This window comes from Poecilia reticulata, chromosome 13 (assembly GCF_904066995.2).
Source record: "Poecilia reticulata chromosome 13, P_reticulata-male-v2, whole genome shotgun sequence".
Lineage (NCBI taxonomy): Eukaryota > Metazoa > Chordata > Actinopteri > Cyprinodontiformes > Poeciliidae > Poecilia > Poecilia reticulata.
The window spans coordinates 15444432-15467035 of NC_088842.1; the positions used below are offsets into that span (position 1 = coordinate 15444432).

General features: G+C 37.6%; 1 protein-coding gene across 1 annotated transcript; it reads right to left on the minus strand.

Annotated features, from left to right (window-relative positions):
• Positions 1-4097: 4097 nt before the first annotated feature.
• LOC103474512 (HHIP-like protein 1) lies at positions 4098-21815 on the minus strand. Its single transcript, XM_008425552.3, has 16 exons — positions 21206-21815; positions 20863-21042; positions 19706-20115; positions 16226-16490; positions 15860-16139; positions 15630-15755; positions 15406-15549; positions 14803-14915; positions 14427-14567; positions 13851-13925; positions 13605-13731; positions 13037-13182; positions 12427-12508; positions 11712-11794; positions 10699-10980; positions 4098-6186 (listed from the first exon to the last, which is right to left on the minus strand). Exons 3-16 carry the CDS (start codon positions 20015-20017, stop codon positions 5483-5485), a joined length of 2880 nt encoding a protein of 959 aa, XP_008423774.1. The 5' UTR covers positions 20018-20115; positions 20863-21042; positions 21206-21815; the 3' UTR covers positions 4098-5482.
• Between the last annotated feature and the right edge of the window lie 789 nt (positions 21816-22604).

Below are 22604 nucleotides of genomic sequence, written 5' to 3' on the forward strand. Positions count from 1 at the left end.
TTTTTTTTCTTAGAATAGGAAGTTTGCTAAACAAATTTTTCAAACATAATTGTGCAATAATGACCAGTACAGAGTCCTATCCGACAGAACATCTTTAGGATGATTTACCTTGTCTTTCTCTTTAATAAATAAGAATGAAAAGCTTTTCTTTTTCATTGTTATATATTTATAATGTAAATATCTTCATTGAGAGCTTTGTGTTTGTGTGCACAAAAAGAAGCTGATTTGTGTTCTGAAACACAGAGGACACTGTGAGTTGAGCTTTTTGTCCAACATCACTGTCTGACCTCACAAATCCTCTTGAAGAATAGTAAAAATCTTGCAAAATGTGTTCCTACTAATCCTATAAATACTTTAAAATATGGGTGGATTAGGAATCAAACAGACCAGGAAATGTATGCACCCATGTGCATCTGCATTTTGCATGTGCAGAAGCTTGGTTTTTCCACTTCGGTCCTCCAAACTCATTTTTCTCTTGTTTTCGTTCTGAATTTTTCTGGGAGCTTTTGGAGAAAACATTTTTACTCAGCAACATTAGAAAAGAAGAAAAAAACGGGAGGATTTTAAGGTTATGTAGACGTACAAAAATGTTGGCCACCACATCACTCTATCCGTAAGAGTGATGATGTAGATCTATAAAGACATTCCATTCTTTATTCATGCCATCCCTTTATTTAATCTGAAAGGAATCAGGGATATTCACTGTCTTCACACATACAAATGGACGTTAGAGCTAATTTATGTCACATTTAAGTCATCTTCTGTGAATCCTTGTTTACACACACAAACATTCATATATATATATATATATATATATATATATATATATATATATATATATATATATAGGGCTATTTTCGCTTACAGGCAGAGCACAGGTGTAGTTCTTTTTTCTTGCTCTTCAAATTGGGGTCAGCAGCTAACCTCTGCACGAGCTTGTGGCTCTCTCTTGTGTTGATTTCTTGAATTGCAGGAAAGTCTTCAGATTAAATGTGATGGTGTGATGTGCTGCATGCAGAACATTGTATAAGCCCAGCCTGCAGATGCTTATGCCCTTTGAGAAATTAAAAGTATCAGTGGCACGTTAAAATAGTCGTAACTCAAAGCTAAACCAATCATTTCTGCTGCTTGTGCTTGCAAAATATTCCAAACACATTTGAACAGTTTTGTAAATTGATCTGCAAGAGTCGGTGTGTTTTTTCTGAATTTGTTTCCTATGTGAAATATGTAAAACTTTAGTTTTCTAAAACCTTAAAAATTCCAAAATCTTTTAAATTAAAATGAATTATTTTATTAGATGTATTACGTGAACGGTATGATGCTTCAATGTATTCACCGTAATTAATCATCTTCCCTTTGGATGTAGCTGCTGTAAAATAATAGTTTCAAGGCTTGGTATGTTAAAAAAAATAAAAGGAAGGTCAGCAGTGCTGTTGTTCCCAATGAGGTTGGAGTTTTATCTCAAGACGTTAGAGAACTTTGGACCAGCTCTGGATAAATAAATTCTCTATTATAGCTTTATTGATCTATTTTATCCTCTACGTTTCTCACTTAGATTAGCCTATGAAATAACCAGTCAGCCTATCCATTATGGCGCTCTAGGCTAATTTCAGATTCCCCCACCACCAAACCACTAAAAGACAACATCTGCATTACAGACCTTAAATATTTAAACATGTGGATAGACATTTGTAGCTTCTGCATATCGTGTAGACAAATTGAATAAATATTCAAGTTTGCCATCAATATTTCATGTATAGTTCTACCTTAGTGATACTGATAGAAGAATTTAAGACAGCTTTTCATAATGATTAATTGTTGGACTACAATATCTGGCAACGTTGCACCTAAATGCAAAGTCAGGATCTGTATGCAAACTATTCACTTTCCTTTTTGTCGTTACGAACGCACAGAAAGGTTTGAAAATGTTTTCAGTTTATTTTTGATGCAATTACGTTATTTTCTAGCGTTCATGTTTGGACAAATGAATAAAGATTTTCTGGATAAATGAGTCAACTCGAGTTTTGCATGTTATGATGTGAATATTGTGATAGAGATTTGTGAATATTTGATAGAAACACACCCAAAATGCAGGTATTTTTTTTCTGCCTTTATATATTTTTTTGTATTTTCAAGACAGCCTTTTGCAAGAATAACTAGTGGATGTTAAACTATAAAATATGTATTTGTACTAATTTGTCTTACATTGTCTCCTCCAGCAGATGGCGTCCTAGGCACCCTCTTAAAAGACTTGCATGCAAAGATCTTTTCTGTGCAGATAAGAAGACATGCTTATATAACACGAAAGGCAGTATTGAGCTTAAAGGATGCAACTGAATGAAGCTCCTCTGTTGTGATCAACTATGCAGCACGGAAAATCCATCTTGAGACCATAGATGCTCAGTGGCTTTGCTTGGATAAACCAGAGCACAAAATGTTCCCCCTGAAGCTTTTATCAGCACAACCCAGCAAGCAGATGGGACAAGAAAGCCAACAGCAAGCATTTGAATTCAGGAATTAATGAAAAACATATTCAGATATCAGAAAAAAACAACAATTCTTTTCAACACTAATATCCTAAGTATCCCCATATTATGTTGTATTGCATTGTATTTTATTTTTGTATGTTTAGTACATTACATATTAGTGTTGACCTCAGAAAGATTTTGTCATTAGTGCTTTTGAAGATGAATATTGTTGATGAAGGACATTTTATGCAAGAAGGTAGCAGCACATAGTAATTAACCTTAGTGTGTGTTGGCCCTGATGCTTATTTTATCATATAAACCCTTGAAAGTGAGCCTTCAGTCATTTTTCTTATTCACTAAAAAAGAAAACAGAAACACTTTTTATTTTCTTATAAGATAAATGTAGGTAATTTTAACATCAAATCCTTTATTATTATCATTTTAAACATTGACCGGAATAAACTGCCTCTTTGATGCCAAAATGCATTTTGTTTTGATACGTCTGTATATTTATGGAGTGCTTTACAGTAAACCTGAGACAAATGAAGCCAAATGATGTTGCATTAAAAATATATACACTGAGAATGAAATGAATTTCACTTAACCTTCCTTAGGCAGCACATGAAAAGATAACGGTGCGTGCTAAACAGACACAATTATATCGTTTTTCATTTCACTGACCTGAGACACACTTTGAACTGCATTTTGTGCTGAAACACTACAATGTGAATGTCTCGTAGTTTGGATTACTATTTAAAAAACATTGAACGTTAAAATAAAGAGCTAAGAAGAGCTTTTAAACCTCTACAAATTCCTTTTACGAGAAGCCCCATCTTGAAAGAATGTGTGGTTGTCCTTTGACTCTGGCCGTAACATGATTGAATTGATGACTGGAGCTGTCATGATTAAGTCTGAAAGCCACACTGATACTTCACATATTATTATTATTATTATCATTATTATTATTATTAATAATTAATAAGTGTTACTCTAAGTCACACTTCTTGTCCGGAGCGATAGAAAGTTAATGCAGACCAATAACGTTAGAGCTGAGCTTGAGACACGACGACTGCATACAAGGAAAGGAGTTTCTTTGTTTCCATTCACATTTTCCTCTTGAGAACACATTCGTATGAAATAAAGGAGAACGAGAAATTAAGAATTTGCTATAAATTTATTCGTAGGCATGCGGTGACATCTGCATCTACTGACACTTGACCTGCATCTTTTATTGCAGGAGCATAAACTTCTGTCCTGATTTAATTTTACTATATTTATTTGCGTAAGGCAAAACCTCAAATTCATAAGGGATGTGTCATTTTCTGCTAATCAAATTAGTAAGAATAGAATTGCTTACTGATTAAAGGTTCCTGTTTAAAGCAGCATTTCTGTTTTGAAATAGAAATGTTTCAGTCACATTTGTTTATTTAATCCGAAATGTTTTACCAACCAATCCACCAGTGATTTTGTGACCAAAATAAGTGACCTTGAGGTTGATTTTTTTTCTTTCTTACTTTTCAGTGTCAGACTATGCGGCTAAAATGTTTTATGTTTTTTTCTTTTCACCAGGAGTTGAAATAATATGGTGGATAGTGTAATCAAATGTTATTTCACTCACTGTACGAAGGATTCAGTGTTTCAGAAAGTTTATTATAACAATTTACAACTTGAGTGTACAAAATATTCTGAAACTGTAAAATGTAAAAATACATATTTGGCAACAACAAGACTTGGTTTTTAATAAAAAACAATTTATTTCTGTCTCGTTTTCTATTTGAAATACTGGTTTGGTTGGTTTCTTCATTAATCAAGGAGTTTATCAAAATCAGTGTCGCAGATTCTGCACAAGTGAATATAATTTTGTTGTTGCTTTGACAAACGTTACCTTAGTTAACAGCAGATCGATGGAGCAAAATGACATTTATTCCATGATTTTGAGGAGGCTAATATAAAACTTAAATATGACAAACAGTGGCAATTAGAAAAAATAAATGTGCATGTAAACAAACATGAAAAAAGTTTGAAAATCATAAATTTTCAAACACAGGAAAATGTAACATTTTATCACTGATGTCTTTCCATATTGATGCGTTTGTTTTGTTCTGCTGACTCAGAAATAGCAACAAAAAAAAAAAGCAATCAGCAGAAAACTATTAACAGAAAGACAACTTGCCAAGTTTCTGGATCCCAGATTTACATATGTTTTCTATAGTGGGTTAGACATTTTTTAACAACACACACACTTTGAAATCACGTGTGTCCTTATTTGAAAGTAGTTTCTGGTGTTGATTAAAATCATGAAGTACATTTCCCCCCGAGGCATGTTGGGCCACTGCCACTTTACAAAACATATTTTTTTCACCTTGCTGCTGCTCTAGGGAAGTGTTTCTCAATTCCAGTCCTCAGGAATATTTTAGATGTGTCTTTGTTCCAGAAAACCTGATTCAAATGATTGCATGACCTCTTCAGCAGCCGCCAAGCGCTGCAGAGGCCACTTAATCTCTCACAGATTCAAGCCAGGTGCGTGGCAGAAGGGAAACACCTAAAACAGCCAAGGCAGGGGGGCGCGAGGACCGGAGTTGAGAAACATTGCTCTAAGGCAAGCGATCTCAAACTCCGGTCCTCAAAGGCTGGTGTCTGGCAACTTTAGATATCTCTCTGCTTAAGCACACCTGGTTACAATATTGGGTCATTAGAAGAGCTCTGCAGAGACTGACTGTGATGCTAGTGATCCAGTTTGGCCTTTTAATTCAAGTGTGTAGGACAATGAACACATCTAAAAGCTGCAGGATGCCAGCTCTCACAAACTCCAATTTAAATCCACTGCTTTAAGGTAACTGGTAAAACTGAACGAAACCAGAAGATACAGAAAACAATACTCGCCTATTGGGAAACCCGATCAAGCATACCAGGTCATTTCTAGTTTTCAGAAACGGAAACAACACATTACTTTTCAGAAAATCAAGAATAAAACTTTAGATGTGGCAGCCTCTTCTTCTTCTTCTTTATGTCTGCTAACCGCAGATCACCCCTACATCCTCCTCATGAGAACAGTTGTGTTTCCCCACCTTTGACCTCTTGCATTCCAGCAGGGATCTTTCCTCACCCTCACACTCCACATCATCCAGCAGGATCCTGACCCTGCTGCTGGCCTCGCCCAGCGCGGCCCTCTTCATCACCGTCAGCGCAGTTGTGTATCCGAGCTGCCGACATACGACAGTACCTGCCTTCCTCGTGAACAGGTCATCACACACCGTCCCCCACTCTCCTCTGATGAAGATCTCCACCCTGCCTCGATCTGGCATGCTGTCTGCGCTCACAAGCCGCACAGAGCCAGAAGGAAGCCTTCCTCCTTTTCCTCGCTTGTTACCACGTCCTCGACCTTTTAGCCTTTTGTTGACTTGGTTGGTCTCTCCAGCACTTTGCGACTTTGCTCCAGGCCACAGTTTTTCATTCCGGACTTTAGGTAACGTGGTGCTGCTCACTGGTGTTTTCGGGGGCTTGTTGGCTGTCTGGCTTGTATAAGGTGCCCATGTTGTTGTCAGAGACTGAAATGTAGTAGGAGAAGGGAATTGTGGTGGGTTTAAAGGTGGGGAGGTGGCACTAGCAGGGTGTGTAGGTGTAGGAGGTCTCCAATGTCTTTTTGTTGAAGTTGTGCTGCTGATTGAGGTTTGAGAAATCCTAGAGCGGACTGGAGTCATGATGGTTGCACGATAACCTGAGGGAGAGACAGAATCACCCTCTTTATTTAAATGTAATTTAATATTGAGCTAAAGCTGACAGACGTTAACTTTTATAAAATCTTAACCATTGATGCAAAGCCACTCATAAAGGCAACACACATTGGGGGCAAAAGGCAAAAATATTCCCCTATTATTTTCCATTAAATAAACACTAGTAGGGTCAGATTGGTGCCAACACTCGTCCTTTCCAAAGTGGAAGAGCTTCTGATCCATCCTCAGAAGTCCAGAAATATGCTATTGCTTTATCTAAATCTGAACAATGAAAATTTTGAAGAAATTAGCTCTAAAGTGGTAAAGAATATGAACAGAGTTCTCTCTTGCCAGGACATTTAATACTTCACAAGAACTCAAGTACAGAATCATGGAGAAGTCCCACAGGTATGCCCACTTAAAATTCTGGACTCACAATTCCTAACACAATGACTACTGGGCAGCCCACAAGAGAAAACTTCTGCCCAGATAATGTGTAGAGAACAAGTTGCAAGAACTTCCAAAACTGGACTGCAGGAACACTCCAGGAGTCCCGGAAAGAGACAAAAATTGTACAGATGTCCAACCTCGGTACAACACACATGGATCAAATGATGGGGTCATGATCAGATCCGTGGAGAACATTGACATGATGAAGAAGTACAAACTACCACCAGGGAAAGAACTAAGAGACGCAGGACACCAAATGTTGAGGACAGACTTTGGACACCCCAGATGTAGGCCTTTCAGCCTATTGCATCCACTCTGTTAAAGGTGCTAACCGATGTGTATCATTTAACATGATGCACAACTGCACACCCAATATGAGTTTTCCTTTAGTCGTGAGCAATGTTGTTAGTAGTAAGCGTTAGCTAGAATGTGTGGCGACAGCATCCTGTTATCTATCTTCTGATGGATATCTTTGTAGTTTAAAATGCAACTACATCTGGATTAAAAACCTTATCAAATTTATATCAAATCACTTGACATTGACCAGTGCACATGATGAATAAGTAAGATATTATGTTACTTGATTCGATTTTAAACACTAGGTTAAAAATCCTTTAGTTTGGGAGATTTACAAGACAATATTCCGGCTTCCTCCCACAGTCCAAAAACAAGACTGTCGGGTTGATTGGTCTCTCTAAAATTCTCCTTAGGTGTGTGTGAATGGTTGTTTGTCCTGTGTGTCTCTGTGTTGCCCTGCGACGGACTAGTGACCTGTCCAGGGTGAACCCCGCCTCTCGCCTGCTGACCACAGGCAGCAGCACCACTCACTAGGGATAAGCAAGCAAGATAATGGTTGGATATTTATCTAAAATGGTTCTTCAAAGCTTGTCCTTTCCCTTAGCTTTTTAAAAAGTGGTCCTAATGAAACATTGTAAAGTGGAGAAATCAGTCTTTTTGCTTTAAATCAAGAGCTGCAGATATTAAGGGAACATTTAGCTCATCAGAGGCTTGTTAAAGCAACGCGACTGTGCAAATAAGTCAAGAGAAAAAGTAATGTTTGAGTTATTATTTTTCCATGATAGTATATCAATGACTCTGCATGTTCTTATTAGGATTATGAAAATGTTGTGTGATATGCTTGAATATGAAGTTGGTATTTGAATAATTTTTAAGTAGCAGTGATGTTTATCAACAATGCCGTGAGAAAGTATTCACCACTTTGCAAACATCTATCTTTACTTTTTTGACACATTTGAATAATCAAGCAAATTTTAGCAATAGATACAAAAGATCCTGAGTAACTATAAAATGCTATTTTCGAAAAAGGATTAAGTATAAAAAGCTATAAAAAATGACATGACTAAATATTCAAAAGATATTGTCGCCTAACTTTTCGATTGGGTTTACCAGCCTTGTTGTTGACAACAGCATCAAGCATTTGACGATGTTTTACATCTTTGTGAGAGATTTTTTTTTTTTTTGCCCACTCTGCCTTGCTGAATTGCTTCAATTCAGCCACAATGGAGGGTATTTGAGCATGAAAATGCCGGCTGTTCCCCGTTAGACCAAATTGTAATATTTCTGAGAGTGATGTTATTGTGAAGAGCTACAAACAGAAAACATTGACACAGACACACAAGGAGGATTGTCCGAGCTGAAGCTGAAGAAGAAACATTTATTCAAAATAAATTAGCCCCAGTACTTGATTTAAATTAGTGCAAATATCTGACATAAATAAGAATTTGTCCTGCAACAAAAACTTTTGTACCAGCCAAAGAGAAGCATGTTAGCAGGTTCAGTAACACTTTATTTGAAGGGGGGTGAATAAAACTGTCATGACACTGTCATAAACATGACATAACACCTGACATGAATATGAATAAGCCTTCATGAATATTTATGACTGCTGTCATGAAGCGTCATTTGGGAAATTATGACACTTTTAATACAAAGTTGACATTATTCAAAATGTCTTTGTTATGACAACTTGACATTAACCAAGAAATCATTACTGATTAAATTTTACCTTTAATAACATAAAGTTACCTAATTTCTAAAGTGCAATCAGAAATACTTTTATAACAAATTTATATCAGTAATGATTTCTTGGTTAATGTCAAGTTGTCATAACAAAGACATTTTGAATAATGTCAACTTTGTATTAGAAGTGTCATAATTTACAGAATGACGCTTTATGACAACAGTCATAAATATTTATGAAGGCTTTTTCATGTTCATGACAGGAGTTATGTCATGTTTATGACAGTGTTATGTCAGTCTTATTCACCCCCCTTCTAAGCAGGAATTGATGGCCACTTAACTTTCCTCTCTACTTGAGCCTTTGTGCAAATGTTTCAAGTTGGTATTTGAGCACCTATTAATATTAAAACAAAACCAAAGAACAACACAGTCTTAAACATTTGAGACTTCTGTGATTATTTTAAATAACTTACTTAATGTAATTTACTTTTTTGCCATTTAAACGTATAAATAATAGAGAAATTGTTTAACCTCGCAAAAAAGGTAAACATTGAAAAGCTGCATCGAAGAGTATACTGTATATAAAAAATTATTTCCAGTCATAATAATAATTTAATTTAGAATATCCGTAAAAGTAAACAAAATTAAATGCTCAGCACAATTTTAAATTCACTTTTTATACTAAAACCCCCCCATAGAGTAACTTAATTTGTACATATGAATCATTTTTATGGAAACATTTCTGGTTATATTCTGTATCAAGAGGGCAAAGTGAAGCGTAACTATTTGAAAACAGGTTCAGACATAAATGGCAAAGGTCCTGCCAAGTCTTCAGAAGGTGTTTCTTCAGATGGAGGATTTGCCTGATTTCACATTCCCGGATCTTAGCACCTTCTTAATTCCGAAAATTTCATGGCATCCAGGAGAGACACACTAACATCATATCCTTTGAGACATAGAGTGAGCTGACAAACTGTTTAACTTTATTGTTCCCAAGCCAACCATTAACTTCTCTAAAGGTGTGCATCAGAAATCAAACTCAGGTTTGCCCTCCCAAGAACCACACAGGTGGGTTTGAAGGTGAATGTAGCCAAATGAGAAGTGCTTTATGGACTTTTTCTTCAATGCTCTTTGTTTTTGTGCATGAAATTTAACAATTTTTTGAACAGTTTGGACAGAAAAGTACTTGCAAACCCATCAGCGAAAGTGATATTTTTTTTAATCAAAGAATGTACCTGGACTTCAAAAATTCTGGAGTCATTTTTGCTTTAGATTGTGTTGTATCAATTATCACTATGAACTGAGCTTTCAAAGTTAAAATTCAAGTTTTCTCATTGACAATTTGTACAACTGATTGCTGACCGTGAGAAAAGAGTTCAAGATTATTATTTTTTTTGCTGTATTTCTTACTTTTATCAAGAACCACCTGAAGAAGCACCAAAGAACATTTTGCCTCTCTCAGAGAAACTAAAATGGTGTACTGAAACACAAGATCCGCTATAGGATCTGTTCTCCTTTCCATATCACAAAATTATCTGTTATCTATTGCATATTCAAAAAGTCCTACAGAAAGTAAAAATCACCCTGCAAAATCTAAATCTTGTCAAAATGTTCACTAAGACACATAGACATATTCTTAGACTAAATAATAAAACAATTCTTATTAGATAAAACCCTATTAAGCAAAAAAAAAAAAAAAAAGCTAATATATTTGATCTTTTAGAACCCTGAAGCTGAAAAACCAAGAGCACAGTGTTGTCTAACACAGCAACCGTCTCCTCTGTCAGGTCGATATTCAACAAGATGCCAAGCACATCACAGTCTGGGTGTTGATTGAAAGGAATCCTTTGTAAAGTCGCCTTCAGAGTCACAATTCACTCGGTCATTGAACTACTATTGAACTGCGATAGCATAAAGCAAGAACATAGTGCAGCACTGAAAAGCACCAGTGTTAATACGAGCTCCCTGTCCTCGCACTTCGGTGTGAAATACTCTGTGTGTGGGTTTAGAAGATGTGTTAACAGCTGAGCCAGAATGTGAATAGGCAGTGGAGCTAGGATGATAAGCAGGTGCACCAGCAGGCCTACCAGTGGACGGCGTTGTGACAGGGATTGTTGCGCCCCTCTGGACAGAAGTCGGTTTTACTGTTGTGGTCGACGTAGTCTTTATCGGTGCAGACTGCGTCGTCTTTCTTTCTGCTGCTCCTGTTGGCTGCGGTCGAGCTATTTTCCCTTTTGTTTGTCTTGTTGGCATCGGAGGTTTTCTTATAATTATTGGTCTCCGTATTGTCTGTTTTTTCGTAGTTGTGGATTTCGGAGTGGTCGTGGTGGGAAGAGGTGTCGTGGTTGGTTTCTTGTTGACGACAAACTCTGAAAACGGAGACGAAAAAGCTTTTTTAACAATACAAATCTGGACTTTCACAATTAATGTAAGGTATTCTTTTCTGTCTTCAAGCTATAAGCATATTAGTGACAACTTGAATTATAGCAAATTGCTCTGTGAGTAATTTGCTTGAGAGACAGCATTATCTTCCTGTGAATCATGCAAACTTTTCAAAGTCTATTCTCAAAGGCTGGATCAGTCTGGTCCTTAGCTTAGTTTGGTTCTGACTGGTGTATAAAAAGCCTGATCCATCTTCCAAAAGCCTCCACTTAGAGTCCTTCAATTGTACCATTAGGTTAAAATAGGTTAGGAAGTTAAATGGATTGTTTTGTTGCTCTGTGCTGTACTGACCCCCTGCTCAACCTTGCCATGTAACTCTCCCACGGTCTCAAAAGATGAGGTCATTTGGACCCCACAAGCTTTTAGCTGTTTGTGCAGTCACTAACCCCATGTGTGCCTCTACAAGGTTTTTTTTGTGTGTGGTTTCGGGAACTGACAGGCTGAGACAACCCCTCAGCTTCCCTGCTGTTCGACCCTGACATTTGTCGTGCTCCTCCTGAGTTTTGCGCTAAGATCGAGGGGGGGGTTAAAGAAGCAAACACAGTTTTAGAGAAGTGTGGACTAACTAGCTTTTGTCATATTTTGAATGCAAAGCTAAACGTGCTTCAGGCTACTGAAACGTAAAAACAATGTTGCAACTATCCCCTCCATTACATACCCTCTCTGGGGTAGAAATGAATGAGTTTTCCCTTTATCTTCACAGGCAGAGGCTTGATGCTGCATTTTCCAGGTGGTGCTCGTCTGCATAGTCAAAAGAATAAGAAAACATGAAGTAGAGCAGAGAAGACAATTTAAATTCCTGTATATTTTCAATCAAGCCACAGTCATTGCGTGGCATCTGCATGTTTTGTGACGATGGCTGCATCGCAAATGAATCAGTTCTACAGATAAATGACCAGAGGAGATAAATTAGCAGTTGCAAATCATGTTTCTGCAGAGAAATCCATTAGCATAGAAACAGCCTAACCTTGCCAAGAGACTCATGTTAGGTTAACTTCACACTATAACGGACCTATAAATGTGGACGTTATTTCTGGGTTTTTTGGGGGGGGGGGTTTTGCATTGTTGACAAAAGCATTGTTTTCTGCTAAAAGTCATAAATTAAGATATATTGTACCTCAGAACAATTTGACAATGACTAAGAATCCAATTAACCTTAAAAATAACAGAACTTACTGTATGTTCTGGGTTACAAACTTTTTTAAGAGCTCATGTAGAACTTAAAAATGTATTTCATATGTTATAGTGAGGAAAATGTAACAGCTCGTGTCTTATTACATTTGCATTGTAATACATTTACTGTACTTGATAAAGTTTTAAAAAAGAACATTAAATAAAGGACTAATGGGAGTATAGTTGCTCTATCTTGCTACCTGGAAGGATCCACTATTTTATAGATGACTCCAGATCTGGCTGTGGCACTTGGGACTCCTGTGGATAAGAAGTATAGTTCTCCTGGAAAATGTACAGAGGAAAAGAGGAGGGATTACAGGCGCACATAGGAGAAAAGACGAAAGGAACCAGATGGAAAACAGCAAGAGAACAGGATCGGAAGAAAAAAAACAAATCATATACTTTAAGTGTAGACGAAAGAAAGCCCAATATCATAAAAGCAATAACATTATTGCTCAAGTCACATACAAACAATACAAGTTCCAAAAATATCAGTTTGAAAATGCATTCATGTTTTGCTGCGTCTTTAAATCTCCCACTTTCAAGAGCTTCGTAAAAAAGAAAATGGAAAAAGTAGCAGCGTGTGCAACATTTTACCTCATTAATCAGCAGCTGATAATTCAAAACAGACTTTACAATAAACCTCTCCTTTCTCATCAGAAACAAGGCACAGCATGTTCTATCCTATGTGTGGGTTCAAGGACCTTTTTTCCCTGAAAATAAATTGACTTTTTCTGTGTACGATTCATAAATGATTAACAATAATTAAAATAATAAATACCAGAGAATATTCGCACACAAAATCATTACCTGCTTCGTCTTCAGCAAAGGAGATTATGTATCTATAGTAACTGTTGATGAGTTTGGGAAATTTGCAGGTCTGGTCTCTTCCCATGCAGATCTCATTATACTGCCATTCACCTGTAGCCTCGTTCTCCTTCAAAGACATTAGACGTCTAAACACAAAGGGAGACATTTAAATACGGTCAGAAGGCAAAATAGTTTCTAAGACTGTCAACAGAGTCCAGCAAAATCTACATCAAATACAGCCGAGTTATGAAAGCTGTCTTTTTCTCATCATTGTATGTGGATGTAAGAGAAATATCCACATGAATACTTGACGAGAAATAAATACTCCCATAAATGAAGAAATCAACTATTAGCTCTAGAAAGGTGCTCCCTAAATAAAATGTATTTGTTCAAAAATTTATTTCTTACATTTTAACAACACAACAGTCATAATCATTGCTACAGTTTTAACATGACACTTTTCTTTGCTCGGCATGTTCAGTGTTGTCTGAATGTGTCCAGATAGTGGAAAAACATTTATAAAGTCTTTACAACTTTGAAAATTTTAATAAAAGATTTTAACATCTACCCGCTCATGAAATCTCCAAAGATGTAAAGTCCATTCAGGTTGGGCATCTCGCAACCTCTATAGACGTATCCGCCTGTCACTGATTTCCCCAGTTTATGGGGGTAGTCAAAGATGGGCAAAACATCATCTGCAAAATGAGAGATACAGATCAAATGCATACCACATTACAAAACACTTTTTTTTTTACTTTTTAAGTCTTCATTTTATGCTTTTCTATTGTCCTTTGAACAATGCAGAGTAACTCACCCAGAGATGAGTTCTGGCAGAGCTTGCGGTCATAACAGCTGAAGCCTTCTTTGGCCCTCCATCCATAGTTTCCTCCTTCAAATAAAAAGGTTCTCAGAGTCTCAGAGATTTACAGGCAAATCAGTTTTCTTTCCAAATGTTAACAAGTCAAATCATCGCAAATATTTAGGAACAGAAAAGTCCTTCTAACGTTTTTAAGCAAAACTGCTGTTCAAAACACAGAAGCAAAAACTATTTTCTTCAGTCCATAGTGTACAATGTGTAAATGAGGTTGAAATGTGAAAAGATGAAAACATAAAGATGTGTATTGTTTAAAAAAAAAATAATAATCTCTGTCTGCACTTTGACTAGGAAGGACAAAGACATGCTAATCTAAATAGAAGTTTCTTGTGTTCATTTTATGAGATTTTTTTTGTTGCTTTTTCTGGATTGAAAAATGTTACTAGGTCTTTACACTACACAAACTTTTGCTGTTCCATTATTTTTGCAAAAATAAAGCATGGCTATTTTCAGCTTCTGCACACATTCAACATAAAGGACTTCAATGAAAAAAAACAGGATCCTGTAACCTCCTACCTTTAACAATGAGGTCTATCTCTTCGTATTTATTCTGGCCAACATCACCACAAAACATCCTGCCTCTGCCTGCGCCTGTAGCAGGGTCACCGCGGTCAATGGAGCATCGCCACATGTTGCGAACTCCATAGGCATAAATCTCTGCAAAGAAATAAACCCGACAGGATAGTTGCACACTTTCTTATGGGCTGGATGAAAAAATAAAATAAAATAAAAAAATATATCTCGAAAGCCTAACTAGGCACCTCTGGAAAAAGAAAACAGAAGCTGCTTTGCTCATGTAAAATAAGGTGTCATATATCTTAGCTAAAATCGGAGTCTGATATTCTAGAAAATGTTTTCTATTTCAGATTCGATCAGAATTGAAAGGATTTACCAGGCCTTGCTCCCTGCTCCCCTACAAATGGATTGTCAGAGGGAATGGTGTATGGAGTGCTTTCATCAATGTTGTCGACGTCAATGCGGAGCACTTTGCCAAGAAGTGCTGATCTGTCAATTACAAAGAAAGAACAACAGATTGATATACAGGCCAAGACGATACGTTTCTCTTTCTATGATTAATGCTAAAATTGTTCACATTTTTTCTATCAGTCTCACAATATTTTCTGTTTTAAATCATCTCCTTTGTTTTTCTCTACTTTCCAGCCTTCATCCTGAGTAGTAATATTTAGTTTTTTGTCACAACTTTCCAGGTTTTCTACACTCTATCTACTTCTCTTTTTCTGTCTGCACACCAGTGTAGAGTTAATAGACCTAATAAAGTAATCTATGTCCTGTTCCTAGAGGAACTTAAAGATGATCAACAATAATTTTGTCTGCAAACCCAAAAAAAAGGATACTTAATAATTCATTTTAATTTTCAGGATTAACATTGTGACGAAAGCTTCATTAGTAAAAGTGAAATAAAAATGACTACTCTTGTCCAGTCAGAGTCACTTTGTGGATTTAAGTGAAAATGTCTTAGTGAAATTATACCAACTTGTTCTGTGAATTGCCAAACTTTCCAAATGGGTCTCCAGCTCGTCCGCCGTCTCCAATAAAAATGTAGAGATATCCGTCATGGCCAAAAAGCAGCTGCCCACCATTGTGGTTAGAAGCTGGCTCCACCACCTCCAGGATCATTCTGTATGAGGTGGCACATGAAAATGATAAATATGCTTCTCCTTTTAAGATAAACACGTAGATGAAATGTTAAGTTTGTACCTCTCAGAGGAATGATCGAGCTGGTTATCATCGTGGTCTGAGAGTGTAAACTCGCTGATTCTTATTCTCTCTTCCTTCTTCGCAGACACTGAGTAGTAAACATATGCTTTTCTGACTGTGGTGAACCTGAGAATAGAAGCAATGCTCTGTCTTATTTCTCAGTGTTGCAAAAAATACAAATAAAAAATGACAGTGTTTCATAACTTTTATGAAGAACTAGAAGTAAGAACCTTGGATGCAAGGCAATGCAGAGGAATCCCCTCTCATCCCCGGTCCATCGAGACGTGAGCACAGCCTTGGTGAGGTTGAGGAAAGGACGGTCGATCCTGGAGCCATTAGCCAAATACACCCACACATAACCCAGCTGCTCTGCAACAAAGAAGCGATGGCTCCCGTCGTCTGCATGGATCATGGCCACGGGGTTGCGGAGACCATTGGCAACTTCCTGCAGGCACACTTCCAGACAGCCTGTAGAATCCTCCCGTACTAATCCGAGGTTAGCGTTCAGTTCTGTTGACGGAAGAAACTGCGTATTACCGGTTTCATATTGAGGGATAATTAATCACGTAGATTAGGGCTAATACATTAACCCACACCTGCATCTGTTAAAACATTTGGGTAGCAATACTGTTTGTCCTTGAGCTCCAGAAAGTCACAGAAACGTCTGCGGTCCTCCTCTATTGCGGCAGTCAAGTTTGCAAACTGTTGTGGGTTCCCCTTGTCCTCCAGGAGCAAGCTGAGTGTGTATCGACAGTCCCGCCAGTAGTCTGAGCAGTAATCTCCACAAAGCCCTGGCAGAAACCTCATTGGTGTGTTGGCATCCTCAGCATCATATAGGTGGGCAGCATATGGAGAACACTCCTGAAAAAGGAAATTAGAACCCATTAGTCGTTTGTGGAAATTCAGGTTATTAGTCTTATTATTTGCTTCATCTCATAAGTGGAGATTATAAACTGCCTGAATCCCATAAACAGTGTTGTAGAAATACTGCCAGGGCTTCTCTGTGCTATACTGTTAAGTGGTCAGGTCAAGGTTATATACAGTTACAGCATAAATGAATGCAAGGCAGGTCCACTTTGTTATTAAGTCACAACCACACTGTCCACACCCAGAATGGTGAGGAAATTCAGTGGCACAACACGCGAACCACTGGACATGTGACACCGTCGCACAGGATGAAGCCCGAAAGGGAAAATCTGAACCAGGACAACAAATATAGGAATGTTGACAAGGAAATTACTTTCAAATAGCTCGTTCTAATATGGGCTCTAAAGTGAACAGGTAGTCATTGATAAAACTGTTTCTGCAAAAGCAATAAAGAAAAAGTTATACTGCAATATCTTACATTGGTGTGTAGATTGTAAGTCATCCAGGACGTGACAGTCCGACGTACTTAAGTGGAAGAAAATTGAACTTCTTCTGTTGTATCTTGAAGACATTACATCTCTCATGCAAAACATTTTGAAGAGACAGTAGAAGTCCAGTTGCATTTAGGGTGAATATTTATTTATTTATTTATTTTATTTCTTTTATTTAACTAGGTAAACCCTGTTGAGATCTGGATCTCATTTTCAAGAGGGACCTGGGATATTATTACTGTTCATTTTACAGTTTGTGCAGATATGAATACAAGGTTGAAATTAGCTTCTTCCACTCAGTGGTCAGGGACGGCCTTGGAAAAAACTAAGCAAAGCTGCTCTGCTGGTTTGAATGCAAGTTTCCGTTTGAGTTTGAACATCTGATCAAGATGTCTCCCTCTCGATGGAAGTTTTTGTGGCTACACTGACTTCTCATTTGACATGAACATACTAAACATTATAACCATTGATGTGGAGTGAAGGAATGGAAACATCATCACTGTTGGGCCCCGTATGACTATAAAGCAGAAATCATATAGACCAAAAACAAAAAAGTAATCAGATGCAGGTACAATCTAACTGACTCCAGTGTGACAGCACAAATGCCTACACAACAGACACATGCAGCTGGTGCATCAAGTTGTATTTGTCCCCAGAAATATGTAATTAAAAATCCTCATCATCTCAGATTCTGGGATTTGAAAACCAGACTGAAAAACCTTTTTCATCTAAAATGATATATTTGGAGATAATGAGGTCAACTAATGATACATCAGAGATGATACACTTAACAGAAAGTGTCAGAGATGCAATATTATGTTTACCAAGACATTGTTGCTGACTACAATGCCCGTCTGCTGCCAGACAGACTGCAGACAGGTGTGCAACAGTAAAAGAGATGTTATTGTTGCCTTTGTTAGGGAAGATGAGGCAAATCTAGACACGTTGCTCTCCTGGTGTGTGTTTCTTCACCCAGTAACACGGACTACCTCAATTTCTCCCCCCAACACTGGCATTCATGCCTTGGTCAATAAATATCAAGTTACCCAGATAAAACTGTAAAAACAGTAGAACAACATTCTGAGGGGTGAACAGTTCTCCTTAAGTATTAAAACTGAAAAAAAAAAAGTTGTTTCTAGCATATGATCAATACTTTTAAACCCTTAACTGCATTAGTTCAGAAAAAAAGTTTAATATGTTTGATATATTGCAGGGTGAAGTTGCAGCCCAATACTCTCATTATAAAACTCCAACTTTTCAACCATGGTTCAGTCCAAAGAAACGAATAATAGATTTATATCACAATATTCAGGACTTTCTTTCTCTGTTTGGGTCATTGTAGTAGGTCAGTAATACCAGGTTTCTCAAACAGAGAACCTGTGTATTGCGGGTTAAACCCAGCTGAAAGCTCAGGCCTTTATAGTAATTTGACAACCAATTGGTGCTTTCTTTTTTATCTCAAACCACCAAAGACTATTTTTATACCAAACACTCTAAAAAAAAAAAAAAAAATGAAACCGTATTGAAAGCAAAACTATGACCAGCTTATTTTGAGCTGGTCATAGTCAACTCATTTCCTCTTAGCATTCCTCCAATTAAAGTTTTATAACCTAACTTAAAATAAAATCACTTCTTAACCTTATAAATTTACACCCCTCAGTGGCAAGCCAACACTAAAACCTTACTAACAGGAGTAAACTCATAGACACTTTGCAGCACTGTCATTACACGCACAACCCAGCCTGCCCTGCCTGGAAAGAACTACTCTGGGCTATAATTTCCATAGCGGTAGAACCTATATTTTAGGATTTGGTGATTTGTCACTGCTTTTACATAGAATATGCTACGCTGAACTTCAAGAGAGACGTGTATTTAGTATTTTCATAGCATTGTGGTACTTCCCCCACCCAAAAAAAATACGAAAACGTAAACCATTTTGTTTATGTTACTCATGATATTTAACAAAAATATATTAGCCTGCTCAGTTTATCTGTAAAGGCTACAGCAAATTGGTGCCGCACCTATCACTCAATTTCCACACAAAGGCTGCACGTAGCTAGCTTCTGGGCTGCAAAGTCAGCACGTAATTATGTAATCAGTGAGGGGAGTGAACTTCAAGGCTCATTCCAGTGATGGGGAGGCTGGGCTTTAGTGCCAGGATGTGTTTAAGATTAGGGAAAGTAAAACATACGGAAATAGAAATGGTTAGTGGATGAAATAATTTTCCAAACAAAGACGCAGGATTATCACACTAACTTCTAAAATTAGAAATACATTTCAGGCTGTAAGTGTGAGTCATAACTGTAATAAAATAAAAAAAAAGTGCAAGTAAAAATAAGTGCTGGAGGCAGTTGTTGAACTTGGTTTGTGATGTTTTCAATGTGCTTTTTTTTTAGGTTTTAATTTATTTCCCAGACAATTTTTTTTTTTTTCACTTTTTCAAGAAAATGAAAACAAAACAAATGAGCGCCGTAGAACAGATGTTCCTAAATTATGCTAGGCAGTATGTTTTGGAAGTATGAGAAGTGAGTGGGGATAGTGTGCAAAAGGTCAAGAGCTCGTTTTGGTTTTCCCCTTTGATGGCGTTTCTGCATTTAAGCAAAAATCACAAATATGTAGAACACAACAACCTCAGACATACAAAAAGAATCACATACAAAATGATCATTAAGACATGTCAAATAATTGCAAAGATGCATAAAGATACTGTCCTCTTACCTGGCAGAGGATGTTGAGTATATATTTACCACATTTCGCTGAACCCCAAGTGTCAAAATTTTCCATAATTAAGTCATACTTCCTTGATATCTCTTCATCCTTCTGCAAATCGCAGCATCCAAACTTTGTATAATCTGTGCAGAAGACTAATGGCTGCTGAGGCCCAAATGGAGGTTTGTAATCCAAGCATTGTGGGTGACAGCTGCCCCTCCAGACCTGGAGGAGCAGCATCAGGATGAGGAGCAGATATGCAGGGAAACCTGTGCACTGCAAGTTCTTCTGATGGACCAAATCATTGGAATATAGAGTCATGCTGTCACTCTGTTCAGGATCGTCTTTCCCTTCACCCGGAAAGTAAATAAATAACCAATGCAGCTTTGATGTGAAAACACACCGGTCTCCAACAGGATCTATGGAACACAAATGAGACAGTTAAAGTTATTGGTTAGTTATTTGGTGGATCTCAATGTAGAACCTCCATAGTCAGTGACTGTCTAATCTTATGATTGAATGTTTTAATGAATGATGGGTCTGATTCTATTAGCTTTGAATTAAAGGAGGCTGATATTTGATATTTTGTTTGTTCGAGTAGCCTAATTAGTGGCTCAGTTAAAGTCCAGAGCTAAATTTCACTAAGATTATGCACTGGGACCTTAAACGGAGTGTTCATTCTCCTAAGACCTCCTGATTTTGCAAAGTGGGATGGCCAATCTTCTGACAGGGATGTGACTGACCCACAGCCAGTCATCACAAACAACTGATGGTAGCCGTTGCATCAAAAGATGGTAAAGTCTTTTGTTAGGGGGTAATTACCTATTCACAAAAGATCAAGTTGGATCATAAACTCACTATTTTCCTGCAACAAATTAAGTCATCATTTGAACTTCCAGTTTTAATATAACCCAGTTTACTTTGTCTGATGTACAACTTGTTTTACTGATCTGAAACTTTTAAGAATGTGTTTGCATGTCACAATGTTTCACCTTTTATTTTAGCAGTCTTTACTAGCAAAAACATTAAAGATGAGAAACTAACCAAACCAGTTTAGTTCAAGATTACAGACATTTGCTGAATTTCAAATATTGGATGCAAAATTATTATTATTCATTTGACACATAAACTAATTTTTAAGCAGTTCATGTGATGTGTGAACTTACACAGCTGGTCTCTAGAAGCGTGAAAGTGTGAAAACACACTAGCCCAGCGTCATAGCTGTCTGCAAGGGGAACCTCAGAGGGCACACAGTGGGTTACATCATCAACTCACAAAACTCAGAGAGTTTCCCAATTTCATGTGCAAATGTCATAGAATATTTTCAGCTTGGACAGCAAAGTCACCTGTGGATCACAACACAAATCATGCAGTAGCTGAATTCAAGAGTGCATTGCATCTCAGTCAGTTCTCACACACTTAAACCACAGCATAACACTGAATCTTTCAAAAAATAAATAAATAAAGGATACAAAACTTCAAGGAAGGCTTTACAAAATAGAGTTTCACCTTCGTCCAAGGTTTCAGAAAAATATTTACTCCCAGACCGAGGTCACCTTGAGACTCTCCCTATGTTTGCTCTGGACGCTCTCACTTGCAGCAGTGAGTGAAAGCCATGCACAGGGAGAGACAGCAGAAAAAGTGTGAGAGAGGCTCTTTCATTTCCACATGGAGCCACGCTGCAGCCTTGGCTGAAAGCCTTCCCACTGTGCGTCCTCACTCCTCCTCTTCCTCCTCCTTTCTCTCTCTTCGTTGGCTTTTTAGCTCCCCTCACAAAGACATTCCTTCCCGTCGCATGTGGCACATATAGCCCTGGAGTTGCAACTTTTCATCTTTCCTCCCTTTGAGCTCCCCCTCACAACCTTCTGCATTCCCACACCTCCTCTCTGTCTGCGCCGCCTCCAGACAGACTCATGCCGCTGTATGTTTGTGTGTATTTATGTATGTGTGCGTGTGCGTGTGTGTGTGTGTAGGCACTGCTCTGTGTGTATGCGTGTGGTCAGATGAATCAGGACGTGTGCTGGAAGTGAAGTCCAATGGATTCTCCAGGCACAATTCCAAACCTGAATCTTATTTTAAAGAGAACAGCTAGCCAACGTTTGCATCCAGAGCTACATTTGCGCTCCATCTGCATCGCCCTCTTGCTCCAGTAATGAAAAACGTCTAACAGTATCAAAACAAAATGTAAAGACAGTTAAGTATTTTGAATTGATTTATTTTTTTCTTTAGATATTCTGCTTTTGGAAACTATTGTCTGGCCTGTTGTGGAGCAGACACATAACACTTGCAAGTAACTTTATGGAAGTGGATCAGTATAGAAGACAATCAATGGCCATTTTTGCAGCAGAAGTAAGTAACTTTGCAGGCTGAAACATACAAGGACACATTAATAGCAGCAAGCTTTTGAGGGAGTTAATCCACTTGAAATGTTGAGAAAGAAAAAACAGCTTCTAATTTGTTAAAAAAAAAAATCTGAGTCTGATCACAATAAGCAGCTGGAGAAAGTGATCAAATCATGAGCCATCCACAATTGTTGGCATCCTGGGTACAAATATTAGCAAAAATAAAACATTGCAGAACTCCTGGCTTTTGACAACGTTATAATAAGGAAGAGTGTTGTAGAATATTTAAAGTGCTTTTTTTAAATTTCTTGTACGCATGCACTGTGTCATATTCAATAACAAATAAAAGTTAAGTTTAAATTTTAAAATGTGCTAACTTGTGTGGAGGTTGTACTTTTCCCAGACATACAAATGCCAAAAATCAAACAAACATCCCCACATCTACAAATATGTCTCTCCTACCCACGCACACACACACACACACACGCACACACACACACACACACACACACACACACACACACACACACACGCACACACACACACACACACACACACACACACAC

Bases quoted from the DNA above. Each gene is read 5' to 3' on its own strand.
- LOC103474512 (XM_008425552.3), bottom strand. From the start codon at position 20,017: ATGACTCTATATTCCAATGATTTGGTCCATCAGAAGAACTTGCAGTGC. The intron at 15,550-15,629 runs GTACAAACTTAA...CACCTCATACAG, and splicing joins CTCGATCATTCCTCTGAGAG to AATGATCCTGGAGGTGGTGG. The intron at 14,568-14,802 runs GTAAATCCTTTC...ATTTCTTTGCAG, and splicing joins GGAGCAGGGAGCAAGGCCTG to AGATTTATGCCTATGGAGTT.